This window comes from Stegostoma tigrinum, chromosome 1 (genome assembly GCF_030684315.1).
Source record: "Stegostoma tigrinum isolate sSteTig4 chromosome 1, sSteTig4.hap1, whole genome shotgun sequence".
In the NCBI taxonomy this organism is placed as follows: domain Eukaryota; kingdom Metazoa; phylum Chordata; class Chondrichthyes; order Orectolobiformes; family Stegostomatidae; genus Stegostoma; species Stegostoma tigrinum.
In genome coordinates this window covers 59612632-59629887 of record NC_081354.1, presented here as the reverse complement: position 1 = coordinate 59629887, position 17256 = coordinate 59612632, and the positions used below count along the sequence as shown (strand labels likewise).

General features: G+C 40.4%; 1 protein-coding gene across 1 annotated transcript in view; it reads right to left on the bottom strand.

The window, feature by feature from the left end:
• Window positions 1-17256, bottom strand: part of LOC125455322 (annexin A10-like) — an 87597-nt gene that overhangs the window by 28996 nt on the left and 41345 nt on the right. The window contains exons 4-6 of the mRNA XM_048537102.1: window positions 13191-13304; window positions 6552-6642; window positions 5375-5454 (exon numbers count right to left, since the gene is read on the bottom strand). Of these exons, the coding sequence (XP_048393059.1) occupies window positions 5375-5454; window positions 6552-6642; window positions 13191-13304 (285 nt within the window). The remainder of the gene's footprint in view (window positions 1-5374; window positions 5455-6551; window positions 6643-13190; window positions 13305-17256) is intronic.

Below are 17256 nucleotides of genomic sequence, written 5' to 3'. Positions count from 1 at the left end.
AGCGGGTAGTAATGAAACCAACAAAAGGGAGAAAAAAAACTGTTTGACCGTGCGGCCATCAATCTACCTGTCACAGATACATATGTCTATGGTTGGCTACTGCACGGTCCTTGTGGAGCCATCAGCTCATATTCAGACTGAAGACACACTTCATCGTGTTATATGGCATTATGGAGCGTTACTCCTGTGAGAGTATTTCAGACCATCACCAGGCTATCTGGTCTTGTGACTGAATTGCTATTTCCTCCTAGCTTGCATATGGATGTACTTGGAATATGGACAAGCATATGGATGTACATGGAATATGGACAAGCATATGGATGTACGTGGAATAGTACAGGTTAGATGGGCTTCAGATTGGTATGACAGGTCGGCACAACATCGAAGGCCGAAGGGCCTGTACTGTGCTGTCATGTTCTATGTTCTATGTTCTATTATCAGAACGCTAAGTAGGATTGATTCAGAGTAGATCTAGAGCTCATATTGGGTTAAAAAAATTCTGAAGCTGAAGGCCATCAACAACAGCAGAATTATACTCCACAACAATCTGTAACCTCATAGGTCAACACAAACCACGCACAACTATTGCCATTGAGTCAGAGATCAACACTGGTTCAAAAAGAAGTGTAGGACTGAATGCCAGACACAACACCAGACATGCAGAGAAATGAAAACTGTACTGCTGAGGCTACAACCTTGGTCTATAGGCATACTTCAACATTGGAACCAGTATATGATAGATGGAGCTAAGTAACCCCATAAACAATGGATCATATCAACACTCCATTAAGCTGATACATCCAGACATGAATAATGGTGGAATATACACCGCTAAAGGGAGTAAGAGGTTCCATTAACATCTTCTATGAGAGCTCAGGGTTTGACTGCAAAGACAAGTTAAAGCATTTGCAATAATTTTCGGCCAGCAATGTTCAGTGAATAATCAATCTCAGGGTAAACTTGAGGACCTCATATCATAGATGCAAGTCTTTGGCTATTTCCACAATATCAAGAAATGCCTGTTGACACTAGATGCAGTAAAGGGTATGAGGCCTGTCAACATCCTAGCTATCATACTGAAGAATTGCGTTTCAGATCTAATCGCACCCTAAGCCAATTTCCTCCAATACAGCTACAACGCTGGCATCTACTGACAAAATGGAAAGTTGCCCATGTATGACTTTTGGAAAAAGGAGAACGAGTATTGCTCAGTTATCACCTCATCAGTCTACTTCCAATCGTCAGCAAAATCAGTAGAATGGGTTGCTGACATTGTGATGAAGTGGCACTTACTCATCAATAACCTGCTCTGTTTGAATTCCACCATGACCACTCAGCTCCAGATCTTAATATAGCTTTGGTCCAAACATTGGCAAAAGAGCTGAATTTGAGAAAAAAGTTCTGCAGTTGTAATCAAACAGCATCTGATCAAATGTGACACTAAAAAAGCCAAGCAAATTGAAGTCAATGGGAATAAATTGGAATCTTGGGTTGAATCTTCCAAGTTTTGGCCAAGCCCAACTTATGTTGAGTTTTTTAGAGGGTTTGTCACCTTAAGGCCTAATGGGTTCTCTTGGTTTATCTAACCAAACTCACCTCATTATAGAATCATTGAGTCATACAGCACGCAACCAGACTCTTTGGTCCAACTTGTCCATTCTAATTAAGTTTCCCAACCTAAACTAGTATCTATCCAAATAGCTTCAAAAAATTGTAGCTATATCACCATTTACAACTCCCCATTGCAGTTAATTCCACGTACAAGCCACCCTCTGTATGAAAAGGTTATTCCTCGGGTCCCTTCTAAATGTGTAGGTGCTACTCATTAAAGTCAGTCAGAGGTCTGGGTTCATTACAGTACTGGGGGACCATGCTTTGACTGTTAAGGAGGGTGCAAAGGGAGTTCTGTAGTAACAGTGGGTGGGTTGAAGTGGATGTGGGTGTTTACCACTGCCAAAAGAAAAGACGGTGTTGAGTCTGGCCATGGAAAATGTTTGTGGAGGTAAACGTAAGGGCAGTGATAGGGGTAGTCTCAAGGTGTCTGGGGAGCATGCAGAACAGCATCAAAGGGCATGGAAGCTATGGCCGTGGAGGCTATTGGCAATGACGACCACCATACTCCATGGTGAGGTTCAAGTACCAAAGTGATCATCAATAAGATATAATGATGTAGTTCAGTGGCAGAGAGGACAGTTGAAGATGAGGTTCAATGTGGTGAGTCTACACTTTTGGGAGCTGGTAGGTGTAAATGGTTTGTCGAGGTAGTGCAAGGTGGAAGAAGATATAGAAGCTCTGGGAGGGTGGAATGTGGGTGTGGGGGTAATTTATGACCAGGAAAAGCTCAGTGCAGATGCTGTCCAATTAATTAATTGTCTCTTTTATGAGCATAAGCACAGGATCTGCATCTGCTGGACTTTAGGATTTTGAAGGGACAAATACGTGAAGCCTACATTTGCAAACTCCAATTATATTTCATTTGCAAACAGTTTTTCACACAGAAGAAATTCATGCAGGTCGAACATGTTTGTCCGTCGAATGTTGGTCAAGATTTCACCAGGTTATTAGCGCTGGCTGAACTAACATTGTCATCTCAGTTTTGCAGGAGTCAGAGCTAATAACTTTAAAGAGGCAAATACTAGCCAAAAGGTGCTCACTACTTGTGGAACTTTGAAGGTTGCTGTGGAAGGGGGGACACCACTGTATCATAAGTCATGTAAGCATGATGGTGGAATATAATGAATGCTGTGAAAATTCGAATGGCTGAAGTGGATCCAGGATGCGAAGAAGCACTGCAGGTACTCCTTTTGGATGTAATGTGTTGGTCACTCAGTTGTCATGGCACCTTCACCAAGTTAGTACACAGACTGCACCCAGGGCCATATTTGAGCAGATGGTATGTCTGCTGACAATCTAACTCCGTAGCTTGAATTGGTCTCCAAGGGGATGCCATCCAGTATAGTCTGGACAGAGCATGCTAAACAATCCTGGCATGCTGTGCACAATTGAAGCAGACAATAATGTGATATGTTAGATGCTGACAATTCCCAGGACATGAACAATCTTCTCAGAAGGACTCTAGAGATGAGGAAGCTCTTCTTGTGGATGACAGAACTCAGCTGCATTAGACCCCACAGGCAGACAAGAGCTAATTGATTCCCAGTTCCTTTAGATGCAAGTTGGCTGCAGAAGACCATCATGGACTGTCAAAATCAGAAGCCCCTTATTTAGGTCATTTTGTTAGTGTGAACTGCAGCCTGTAGTTTTTTCCTTTGTGTTTGCTTTTGTTTTCCAGATGACAATTAAAGCTTGTGTTTAATCTTTGTCTGAATGCTTGCCTGCATCTCTTGCTCCCTGACTGGACAATGAAAACATGTGGGTAACCATTGGGCACTCGGGAAAGAGTTTTGTGGACTCAGAGAGAGCACGTTTAGATGAGATGAAACTAAAGACAGATAAATTGTGTGGCGTGGTGTTTGATTGGCAACTAGGGTGACGACATAGGGCTGTATGTGCGACGGACTGTCAGCCATGCCTGCTGTGTGCCATGAACAATGCAGCTTTATGCCTGCTATGCCAAGACATTGCTGGATTGTCAACACTTGACTGAGTGCACAGCAGCCTTTTAAAGATCATGCAAATGCAATGATGCAGTCTTTTAGCGAATATCCACTTTGTGTTGAGTTGTTCTGGAAATGGCATATGGTAAGATGCAGCTGGAATCGGACATAAGGGATACTGTTGGGCAAGGTAGGTAGTTAATGTTGTATCAGAGGTAATGGGAACTGCAGATGCTGGAGAATCCAAGATAATAAAGTGTGAGGCTGGATGAACACAACAGGCGAAGCAGTATCTCAGGAGGACAAAAGCTGACGTTTTGGGCCTAGACCCTTCATCAGAGAGGGGAATGGGGTGAGGGTTCTGAAATAAATAGGGAGAGAGAGGGAGGCGGACCGAAGATGGAGAGAAAAGAAGATAGGTGGAGAGGAGAGTATAGGTGGGGAGGTAGGGAGTGGATAGGTCAGCCCGGGGAAGACGGGCAGGTCAAGGAGGTGGGACGAGGTTAGTAGGTAGGAAATGGAGATGCGGCTTGAGGTGGGCGGAAGGGATGGGTGAGAGGAACAGGTTAGGGAGGCAGAGACAGGCTGGGCTGGTTGTGTGATGCAGTAGGGGGAGGGGACGAACTGGGCTGGTTTTGGGATGCGGCGGGGGAGGGGGAGATTTTGAAGCTGGTGAAGTCCACATTGATACCATTGGGCTGCAGGGTTCCCAAGCGGAATATGAGTTGCTGTTCCTGCAACCTTCAGGTGGCATCATTGTGGCACTGCAGGAGGCCCATGATGGACATGTCATCTAAAGAATGGGAGGGGGAGTGGAAATGGTTCACGACTGGGAGGTGCAGTTGTTTATTGCGAACCAAGCGGAGGTGTTCTGCAAAGCGGTCCCCAAGCCTCCGCTTGGTTTCCCCAATGTAGAGGACGCCATACCGGGTACAATGGATACAGTACACCACATTGGCAGATGTGCAGGTGAACCTCTGCTTAATATGGAAAGTCATCTTGGGGCCTGGGATAGGGGTGAGGAGGAGGTGTGGGGGCAAGTGTAGCACTTCCTGTGGTTGCAGGGGAAGGTGCCAGGTGTGGTGGGGTTGGAGGGCAGTGTGGAGCGAACAAGGGAGTCACGGAGACAGTGGGTAGTTAATGTGATGAGAAAGTCTGCTGGGCCTCATGATAAAAATCCTTAAAAATTCAACACATCTCACAGAACCAAAAAAGTAAGATTCAGTCAATAAAATTTAACTTAATTTCAAATATTCGAATCAAAATAACAAAAATCATAAGAATGTCTGCTTGAGCGTTATGGATATTGCATTTCCTTTCACGGTAAGTATACATTTAAGAGACACAATATATCAGTATAACTTTAAAAGACACAGTCATGATATCATCACTGTATCATACCTGAGGGTAGCAATGTCCTAGACACCAGTTCTTACTGGAATCACTTGAAGTATAGCACACTACTCGAAGCATAGTCTTTTTCTGTAACTGAATGGTATAATCCTAGCCGAACCACTTAGGTGATCATGAATGTTTACAATTATTTCTACACCATAGTCAGCTATAATAAACAGCATCTAGATCTTTCAGTACCATATTGTTCACATCTAGTTTCTTCTGCTATGAAGGATCCTATAAGCATTGTCACATCCTGCTGGAGGCAAAGCCCACAGGCATATTATGTTTAGCTTATTTCCAAATTTTTGGGTCAATCTAAGATGTCATCAAAGTTGCTACTTGGTTATAGTTAGTGCTTTTCCTATCATGTCAGTACACTTATTTCCCAAAATAACAAACTGAAGTAAGTGTCAAGATACCTGTGCAAGTATCATTAGGGCATCCCTGAAGTGCCCAGATGTTTCTGAATCAATGTCCTCTTGGAGTGGTACACCAAATTCTAAAAGCAAAACAGCAAGTGTACTTGTTATTAGCTGTGTGAAATATATATTTTAACAGAGTCTATGGTGGATAAGGCACTGTTAATAATTAGTTATGTTGGTACTAATGTTCAGTAATAAGAAAAAGAATCACAGATGAATTTATCAACAATAACCCAAACATCAGAGGAGGACAGAGCCTGAGTATTTTCATCTCAGTTGATCTTTTCAAGTCTTTCTCACTAACATTTGAGGCCCGTTGCCCGTGAACTACTCAGAGACTGCCATAATTATTTCCTTGGAATGATAATGACATAAATCTGCATTTTTATAGCATGCTTAAGGTAGTAAAACATCCAAAAGCATTTATCACATCTGCCAGTTTCCACCACAATCCCAGGGTACATCCTGTCCTATGTAGAGAATGTTGCAAAGCTCATTGGCACTGTATTCCATATTTCCCCATATTCTAAAGCAGACCACACCCACCGAGTCCCAACGTTAAAATACTGGAAGCACCATAATTTTTAAACATTGTAATTTATGAATTACAGTAAGGCCTTAGTAAGAAAATCTTTAAGTGAACTCTCCAAGGTGTGCAACTGCAAAATCTTAAATTATGTCATTTATAACCTTGATTTTTGGTTCGACACAATATCCATCGTTGTCTATCAACAGTGGACTGTGTTGCGGTATGTATGATCCATAGGGTGCACTACAGCAATTCATCAAACTTATTTCAATACAATTTTCCTGTCATGCAACTTTTATTATGTAGAAGGGCAAGAGCAACAATTTCAATGGAACATTATCACCTTCCAAATTGCTTCCAAGGAACAAAACTAAGTTGGACAAATATGGCCATTCCTTCATTGCTGTTGCTCAGAATCCTGGAATTCTCCATCTAACAGCATGTGGAAGTACCATCACAACGTGAATTTCAGCTTTTCAAGCAGAAAGCCCACTTCTAGGACAACTAAGCAGGGAGAAAGTATGACAGGGCCAGCATCACTCACATTCCAAGATGCAAAAGTAAAACAAATCACCATCTTAATTTCTGTAAAACTAAACTGACAGTCATTTTAAAACTTGAATGGAATTATAAAAGTTGCATTACGCATCATGTAGACTTCATTGATTGCGTAGATCTCACTGTTGGTTCTTGAGGCAAGAATCTCAATTAAACAGTTTTCATCTGTGCCCACACCCTACATTTAAAAGAACAAAGCAGTTCATAAAATGACTGCCACAAATTGAATTACATTAATCTGATGTTGAAACAAATACAATTTATAACATGAAAGGATGAATATGCTATTAAATATTGCAATTTGTACAAGTGGCAATAATTTTTTCTAATTGCATAGACATTATCTTGTATGTAATAATACTTTGAATATGTACATGCCTGGTTTGGTTTCTCATATTGTTCCCTGGAAAAGTTTTGAGACTAGACAAAGAGATTAATCATTTTTATCTCAGGAAAGATGCAAGAGTAGATAACTTAAATAGTACAGAGGTCTTCAATCTCTTCTTTAAGGAGCAGATTTAAATCTAACATTTCAAAGCCACATCATTTGTGAGTTTCAGATTTACTATTCATTCACAGGATGTGGGTATCACTGACTAGATCAGCATTTATTGCTCATCCCAAATTGCCCAGAGGGCTGTTGGGAATTAACCATATTGCTGTAGGCTTGGAGTCATATGACTAAGTTAGGTTGGCAGATTTACTTCCCTAAAGGACATTAGTGAACAAAATGTGTTTTTGTGACAACCATAATGGTTACATAGTCACCATTGGGCTAGTTTTTTTGTTTCAGGTTATTACTGAATTCAAATTCCACCAACTGTCATTTTGGGATTTGAAGCCATGTCCCCAGAACATTCAACTGGAGTTTTGAACCATTAGTGCAATGACATTGCCACTATGTCATCACCCCTCAATAATAATGCATGAAATATATTCATCTTATTGTGTAAATTTATAATTTGCATTCCCAATTCAAACCCTCTGAAGTGGACAATTGTAAAATTAATTGTACACGAAGCTATGTTGTGTAGCTTCACAACATAACAGGAATTGACAATATATACATCCTTGCTGTCAAATCATCAGCTACATTCTGGCCTGAATTAGGTCCATATATTGTGACACAATAACATCACTTTCATCTTGATGCAAAGTGGTTTTGAGATTGCATCGATGAGAAAGTGGTTGTGAGTTGAAATAGTCAGGGGATGGCCTGATTCCTAAGTGCACTGAAGCAAAATAGTATGAGATCACCTTAATTAATCCTAATCTCTGGGGCTTTGAAAGTACAGCCAGTGCAAAGTTAAATTGCAAGAATGCTTAGATGCACTAATATAGCTCATGGTTAAAAATTAACCAGTTAGGGATTGAAGCACTACATATGCCCAAAGCTCTCATTTTAGCAAATAGAATGAGAGAGCAGATAGTATAATTCATATCTCTCCCAAATGAGTATGCGTAGTCTAACAATATCTATGTTATTAGCATAGAGATAAATCGTCATGCCAAGAAATTGCCGGGCACAGCGAATATTGGCAATCCAGGTGAGAGTGCAAATGGAGAAAATTCAGCAAGGCTCCTTTACACATATACATTATAATCTTTAAATGATTATTGCATTTCTTACAGTACATTGGTTTATTTCATTGGTTGTATAATGAAAGGCCCTTTGGAAATGCAAGTTTCCATTTATTTCAGTAATTCCGTGAATCAAGGAAGTCCCTGTTTTAACATCCCAAGTGCGCCTAATATTGTAGGGGAACTGTCATTTTACTGTCGACTTTTCAGGTAGCTGGTCTGCAATGTTTAACCTCCAAGGGACAAGTTTTTCATTTCTATGCCAGGTGCAGTATCTGCAGGAACATAGACTTTGACAATGCAATTTTTTATTTTCTAGTGTGTTAACATTTTGAAAACAAACTCATTTGTCAGAATACAGGATCTGAAAAACAGTCATATTAGTGTACCAACATCTCCATAATTCTCGATTTCCCTGTTGCTAAATCTAACAATACCTTGGGCACTGTTGCCTTTTTAAGCTGCAAATATCATCAAAGATGGCCTTAGACAATCAATGACAATCAACAAGTTCCTAATATCATAATGAGGAGAGGAAAACTGTTTAAACTGAATGTGACCTTGAATCTAGTGGAAGGAACCTAATGGAATTTTTGTAAATGATTTCAATGTTTTTCCACCTACCAATTAGATTTTTTAACATCATCTTGGAAATTTAATTAGTGGCATTGAATTAAATTCACCAGGGCTCTCTGTCAAATTAGAATTTATTGCAACATTGAGTCACAGAGCCAGGGTGAAATATCAACTCTGCAACATAACACAACTAATAATATGAAATAGCTTTTTAAATCACCATTCAGCTGCTGTGCAGCGCTGTAATGCATGGTTACTCGCTCTACTCCTCTAAGCGATAACTAATCATACATTTTCAATCCATACAGCACAGCAGATGGGCTCTGGTTTATGCTGCAACCTAATGTCCCTGCCAGGGTACAACTTACTCCCTGATCAAGAGAACAGGCATTTGAGCTAGGTCTCTGTGAGCAAATGCACAAGGGTGACCTTGAACTTCCAGAGGTGTTGCACCTGTGCCCTGCTAAGCAATTAACTACCATTGAGTTGTTACAGTTATTCACCTATGTAAGATTACATGAAATAACTGAGATCTCATTCTGATTAGTGTGGCAGGGCAGTAACCACATTCAATATGTGAAGATAGATATCATGTGAATTTCCAAGGATCCAGAAATTGTCATAACTAAGAGTGCATATATATATCAAGGGGCACATCTTTGGGAGGTGTGTAAAATGTGCTGCTAAAGGCAACTTTGAGAGGCATCACTAGGCCCAACAGAAAATCCCAAATCCTGCAGATTGGCCTTTTTATATAAGAGTTGATTTTACAATGACTACATGGAGTGTTCCATGGTCATTGACTGGAACAACCTGTGGGTCTATTTATGTAGGATTCTTGCTGCAAGAAGCAGTCAAATTAGTGCAAAATCCTAAATGTGCAGATACCTAGAACCCCTTCTGAAAGACAATCCACGAGGGAAGTGGACTGCTTGTTTTTATGAAAATAAATTTCCCTGTTCGTTATCTTCAGGGGAGAAAGCTGGAATTTTCTGATATACCACACATCAGTTTTCATGGAGTTGAGGTTGAGGGTGCGCCAGAGTCCATGCGTGGGGTTATAGGGAAGCATAGTTCATGGGGGTAGCTGGCTATTTAGGTAATCTCTTTTCAAATTTGATTTTGATATATCCACAGTGTGGAAACTGTCTGCACAGCAAAGCAGGTCTGTTGTTTGTGCATTTTCTTAGATAGCCAAGTGATACCTCAGATATCTCTTTGGAGTGGCAAGTTATTTCTTGTCTGTGGCTCAGGGGCACATTTGGAGGTTTGCAAAGCATCTTTGGGGAGGTTAGTGGGAGGCTACTGGAATTCTTCAGGAGGGATGGTGTCAGGTATCCTTCTATTGTTAAACGAGATACGAATGTTCCTACAATGTGTACAAACTCATGAGAACCTGTAGAAGAACACATCAGAAGAGAGGTTGGTGCAGAGGGTAAGGGGAACATGGGGGCTGGGTATAAGTTGGCACAGGGAAAATAAGTGATTATGACTTTGTGTCCAGAACATATGGGGGCTATAGGGAAGGTTTTGGGCATAGGGTGGCATTACAAATATATGGGGGCATAGGGTGAGTGGAGGGACATAGAGTGGCAAAGAGGTGGTTGTGTGGATTATCCTGGATGGGTATGGTGTGTAAGTCTAACCAGTAGGGTATGATAAGTGAAGGGAAGAGGACTGTTTTTGGTTTTACCTTGCTGCTGTGGTCCTGAGGAGAAAAGCCATGCACCTAACCCCCATCTGCAATTCAAAATGACTGTACTTTTGGGGTCAACCACTTCCATGGACATATGGGACCTAAAATTAAGATCTGAACTTCCGAGTCAGTTTTTTTCTCGGTCAGTGGTGCAGAGGTGGGAAGTGTCCTTCCTCTGCACTCTCAAAGTGGGAGTGAAAATTGATGCGTAATCTTAAAGCATATAATGTTTTCTGCGTGTTTTTGATAGCAGACTGAAAAGGGATAAAAATTGGTTTTAAAGCCATAGATTGTTGAAAGATTACTGCCATTTTATAAAACAGATAATTTGACACCAATTCTAAGTGCTGTTTAGACACTGCTTGTCTTCACCACATCACCTGACAAAGGAACAGCACTTTTGAAAACTTGTGATTTCAAATAAACCTGTTGGACTATAACCTGGTGTGTGTGACTTCTGACTTCGTCCACTCCGGTCCAACCCTAGCACCTCCACGTCATGGCTTGTTTAAGCAGTAGGGGAAGGCTAGTTACAGACAGGGGCTGTGTATGAATAGAGATTTAGTCAGTAACACGGAGGTGATTGGTCTGTGAGCTAGTGACCACTTATTGAACACAAAGGCCTTCTGCCTGGCAACAAATGTATCATTGGCTTCCAGGTATCCGAACGGTATATGGTTATGGATGGTTGAGCAGAAGCAGTCAGATCTTGAAAAGTAAAGAGCTGTGATTCTGCTCTGTAGGAAAAAGAATCTGATACCCTGAACATATCCAATTTATATCCCCTATCAATTCCTATAACCTGTGTCATTTAATTAATAAATCAATGATTTTATCAGTGTAAACCAGTTTCTAGGGATCGTAGGATTTTCTGAAGAATGGTCTAGGCCTGAAACATCAGCTTTCCTACTCCTCTGATGCTGCTTGGCCTGCTGTGTTCATCCAGCTCCACACCTTGTTATCTCTTAAACCAGTTACTAAGTGCCTTTTACAAATAAGTGGAAGTGTCTGGAGACTGAAGATCTATGGTCTATGCCTTCTGTCAAACTTGATTTGAAAGCCTGATAAATTGGCTATTTTTCATACTTTTGAATGCTTTATCTTAGTGATAACTCTGGAAATAGCAGGGCTTAATTTCCAGTGTGCTACCCAAATGAGGAGTAACAATTATACAAGTTAAAATTATGTGAGCTCTTCATTATGAGAAGCCAATTATTGATCATGCTTTAGACTCACCTATTGGAAACACATAGCAGAAACATTGGGCATTCATATACTAACCATTTAAACTAAATTAAAGGCACCTGAATTTCTGGTATACAATGACAACAAGCAAAAGTTCCTGTTGGAAGTGCAAAGTTGAAAAATTACCCTTATAATTCCAAGCACATAAAATCAAATAGTGCAGAGTATAGAAAATAGAAGTTGTTATCCCTGTAACTTAAATGGCGACCGTAGCCTTCTCATTGAAATCTCATTCAACTTTGGAAGATCTAAGTCTCCTTCTTAGATAAATTTATGTTTAATATAAATATTCTTTTGATGCAGTAAGTTCAAAACTTGAATGTTTTTACAGCTTCATCCAAAGCACGAGTTCTTATGATTGAACTTTTGGGAATCATCGCAGGAATAATAATTTGAAACCCAGCCTTGACCGCTAGTTGAGATCACCTGCATTCATTGTGGTTAGTTTTGGGCATTAGATGACTTGAGTTATTTGATTAAGTGCCTTGGGTGGGGTTGAGGAAGGAAATTAAGGAAAATAGCAGGCAGGATCATTTCTCCACTATGTCATCAGACCTGAAACGCTAACTGATTTTTTTCTTCACAAGTGCTGCAAGCCTTGCTGAGCTTTTCCAGCAACTTCTGTTTTTGTTCCAGAATCATGTCTCCTGCTGGTCAACAACTTGGAGGTGAGATTGGCACATAATTAGGTGGGATGATGGTGTATCTAAACCTCTATGCCTTCACACCTCCGCTCGGATTAGGTTCTGGGTGAAAAAGCCCTAGACTCTCTTCTCCCATAGTTTCCAACTCCTGAAACCAAACCTCCACCCTCCCCACACCACTGACCTACACAACACACACACAGACATTCAGGGCTTCAGAGCTTGGCATTTGGGCAGCAGCAACAGTCTTCCCAGTGATACTGCTGAGGTCAAGAGCAGTTGGCCTCTGATCAACCACTAGCATTCTGTAGGTGAAAGCTAGCAGGGTCCTGATTCAAGGGAAAAGCTTGCCTGCTAGCCTTGCTACTGCTTGATTGGCTTCTGTCTTGGTGGGATTTCCCAAAGGGAGGAAATGCGGGTCATTTCTTGCTCTTCAGTCAGCTGGTGAAACCTCCAATTCTGACAACAAAATTCTAGCCTTTGTTCAAGATTGTGACTTTGGTACTGGAGGGCCCATTATTTCTGAAGGATTTCGGAAGTCAGACCTCAATCCTAAAATTCAAGGCTGCATCCCTACATCTCTTTATTTTGTCATGGCAATGCAGTCATCTTCCTCCACTCTCATCTCCCTAATTCTGTAACCACACAAATGCAAATAAGGGATTGGAATATTTGAATAGGAGAGCAGATATTCACTCAAAGAATGTAATTGGAAATAGTTAAAGAATATCAGTCCATTTAGGGTTGGAAAGATTTGTAATTTTAATTGTAAATGTCATTTTACACAATCCAAAAAAGAAAGTTCTGTTAGTGTCTGATCTTGCTACAGAAACACCTTTTAAACAGTCCAGTCCAATGAACTATTAGATCATATATTTCAGTGTAAATATCCTGCTAAATAAGTAATTCTGTTAAGAGCTGTTATAAAATAACAATCTTTCCATGATGCAATTTCACAAAAATGCAGAAGTATTTATACTGTACCTTCATAGCATGTCGCAGTTCATGAGCATCAAAAAAGGCTGGTGGATACATCAGACCCACCATCACCTCTTTGAAATGGTCAGATAATTTCTCCTTAAGGTCAGTGACCAGATCCTGTATTTCAAAGGAGATAAGTTCAGTCAGGAGGAACATGCAATTAACTGCAAGTTGCAAATTGTCAATAACCTGTGCCAATTCTTGTTAAATGAAATAACCTGCTATTTCTTTAAATGTTCTGCATTTGAAAAGATCCAGCAAACTTTAAATTGCACTTTTTAATTAATAAATGTAAATAGTGTAAGTTTAAGTGCCAAATTACATGAGGCATTGTTGTGGCAGCTAAGCAAACACATCTACTGAAATTATGCTAATAAGAATCATAATCATGTGTTCGTTGACCAAGATGTTGGTCATGATTTAACAAATACAGTGTTAGGTTCGATACGTATGCTGATGACACCCTGATTCACTTCACCACCACCTTTCCTGACCATGTAACTATCGCCAAATTGTCAAACATCTGTACTGGATGTGCACAAATTCCTTCCAACTAAATATTTGATTGTGCAAATTAATTTTCTTTGTCCTTGCCATAACTCTGTTCTCTAGTCATCAGCCCTAAATATTTCCCTGGCAGACATCTGATACTGAACCAGGATGCTTGCTAGCTTGGTATCATTTTTGATCGCAGCTTGAGCTTTTGACCATGCATCTGCGCTGTTACTAAGACCACCTACTTCCACCTTGCTTCAGTTCGTCCCTCAGCTCTTTAAATGGTGAAACTTTCCTTTACGCCCTCTTACCTCCAGACTTGATTATTTAAATATATTTCTGTCAGTCTCCCATAATCTATCCCCTGTAAACTTGAAATCATCCAAATCTCTATGCCTACACCTTAACTCACTTCTAGTCCCATTACCCATCACCACTGTGCTTGGTAACCTACATTGATTCCCAGTCAAATAAGGCCTCACTTTTAAAATTTGCACCCTTATTTTTAAATCTATTGATGGCCCCAGCTTTCCTATCCACTCCAACCACTTCTAGTTACTTATGGTTCTGTAATTTTGGACTCTGCAACTCTTCCAGTTTTAATTGCACTCGCCATGGCAGCTCTAGCTTTGGCTATCACGACCCAAAATTCAGGAATTCACTAATTAAGCTTCTCTTCTTCTCTTTTCTCCTTTAAACTCTCTTTTAAATATATGTCTTTGACCAAGTGTTTGATTAGCTTTCACAGCATCATCTCATGTAGTTTGGTGTTCAATTTTACTTTATAATGCTCCCGTGAAACATTTGAAATATTTTATTATGTTCAAAGGCACTATGGAATACAATGGTTGTTGTGATTGCAGTTTTATGTTACTTCCATACTGGAGTATTGATTCAATAGTTTCTAGCAAGACTGAAATAACAGAGAAATACTGAAATAATGGCAACAAAACACCAAAGTACAAAAAAGGACACATATGCTAAAAACAGGATCTTCAAAAAATTTTACACTGTATATAGAACTGAATGAAAATATCAGCCAGAAAAGAACAGATTAAATATACCTTTTGTCTTATTGGACAAATTCTGATAGCACTAGTACGTTTATTCAATTAAAGGATCTGAATAATCAGCTTTTCTTAATCGGTAGAAAGAGACCTCAGTCAAAGACTGACTAATAGCACTTCAATTTAACATGCTTTTTGAGCTTTCTCTGCTGCTTCCCAGTCTAAAGTGATGGAAGTGGACAGTGTAATCAGCACTGCATTAGGAGGTGCTGTATAAATACATTATTAGCTGCCGCAGAACAGTTGGTCCTAGTCAGATCAGATTACAGCAACTTCTGATATGTTCCATTATATGAGACATGATGAAAGGTCTGCTAGAAAATACACGAGCTCCTTCCCGAAATCTATAAAAGTGCCCTAGGAATAGCAAATTATAATCAACTCTAGTATTTTCTATTTCGCTATGCTCCACAACTTGTCATTTCTCCACACGCAGAAAGGTCAGAATGTGGAATTTGAGCTTGATACCACTTTTCTGATATATAGTTAATAAATGTTTGAAAAAAATTAAATTTTATGTGACCTGTAATTTATTTAAATTGATGAATATTTGACATCATGACTTTATGCAGCAGCCACAGAGACAAATTAAGAAAGTATTAGAATTTTAAGTATTGCTTTTTATTTCCTTTAGTCAGCTTGCCTCAGTTTAGCAGTCTCACCTGTGAAGGTTGTGGATTAAATTATATTACCAGAGTTTGCACAGTTAAAATTGCTAGCCTTGCCAGCCACACTCATGTCACATGAATGAATAAAAGGTATTGTTTGTTGGTACTGCAATCGAGCATGGAGTGAGGTGTTGAATTGTCAGAAGTGCTGTCTTTTTGATGGAATGTCATTTTCTCCACCTAATTCAATTGTTCAGATGGATGAAAACTGCTCCTTAAAATGAACAAAGGAACAATCTGGAAGCTTGTTGATATCCAGGTTAATATTACACTTTCAGCCAACACACTTCAATAAAAAAAGAAACTTTACCAGAGGAGAATAATAGCTGTCTTCGTCCATGCAACAACTGCAATTCAGATTGATTGGTTATGTGAAGTATTTTGAGGCATGCTGTTTAGCTAAATATACATTACCCTTTACCATGTTAAAAAATATGGCATGCCTCAATGTTCCACAGCTATTGCAATTCCAGAAGGTGTGAATTAACAAAGCAATATAAGAAAATTGGCATCTGAGTGACGTGGACTATGACACAATTTGTGGCAGAATTGGACAAGAAGCCCAGCAAGGCCTATTTCGACGTCGAGAGCATCTCGTTCTAACTTTCTATATGGTCTATGCTTTTAACAAGAGGTAAGTCAAATTTCTCACAAGGCAGTGATAAGTACCAATTAAGAAGGATTATTCTTAGTTAAATGCCATATTAATGCCATAACTTAGCTCATTAATATTAAGCTTCCTATTGTATCAAATGTGTGGAATAAGTTAGAAGTTGTGAAATCACAACATGGAAATCAGAGCAGATACCTGGTGACTTCAGCTCACTGCTTGATTCAAATGTTCTCCATGTTGCTTAGGATCGAACAGCATCTCAGGGCACCATCCAACAAATACCAGCCTCTCACAACCCTTATGAAACCTTTCTGATCCACTTGCAGCAGATTTCTCCACTTTAAAGGTGCACTTCAGGGTGCTTTGACAGCTAGCATTGGAATGCTGCTACAAGGGCGAGTTACATACAAGGAACCAGCTCACGGACTGGACCAGGCCGCATTTCAGGGCTGCTTGCTCTCTCTCTTTGTGCTCATGCACTTGGCACCTACCTGGGGTGCTCATAGCAATCCTGCCTTGCCCTGCCCTGCCCTGCCTTATCATGCCACGCCATGCCTTTTGGTGCAGTCATGGAGCCAGGCACCATGGAGCCAGGTAGGCTGTTGAGCTGGTCAGCAGTCCTTAGTCAAGGGAATTGACATCTTGCCATAAGCCACATTGCTATGTCAATCTCATAACTGCACCATGTGCCAGCAGCACATCAGGCAAACACACTGCATGTGCAGCAAGTAAAAAGTTATTACAAAGTCTAAGCGAAGTAGTCTTCTGTGAAGTCCATGGAGCCACACCTTCAAACCTGCTAGAAGGGAGCATAAAGTCAGCTTTGAATGTCTGATATCCATTTTTCAGTGGGTCCCAGAACAGTAAGTCAAGGACAGCCTCCAGAGTCTGTCCAGGGGCTTGGAAATAATCAGGTGTCTGCTTGTGGTGCACTCAATCCAGAGGTTTGTGCCTCAGCACTCTGGGTCATGGATCACAGTTATCTCTGTGGCTCGTTAATGGGCAGTCCAGGGGTTAATACTGGTGCAGTGCGGGAGATATACAGACATCCATCAGGGGTATGTGCACTTTTCATCCAGGTCTATGTGGTTAGGTTGTTCAAGGCAATCAGTTTGATGAGCTTCAGGCTAGAGGCCACAGGGAGATGACAGTTGTAAAGGGGGTCTTATACATTGCCTCATTGTGCACTCTACATCTTCCAGGATCAAACATTGCTGACCAGTTCA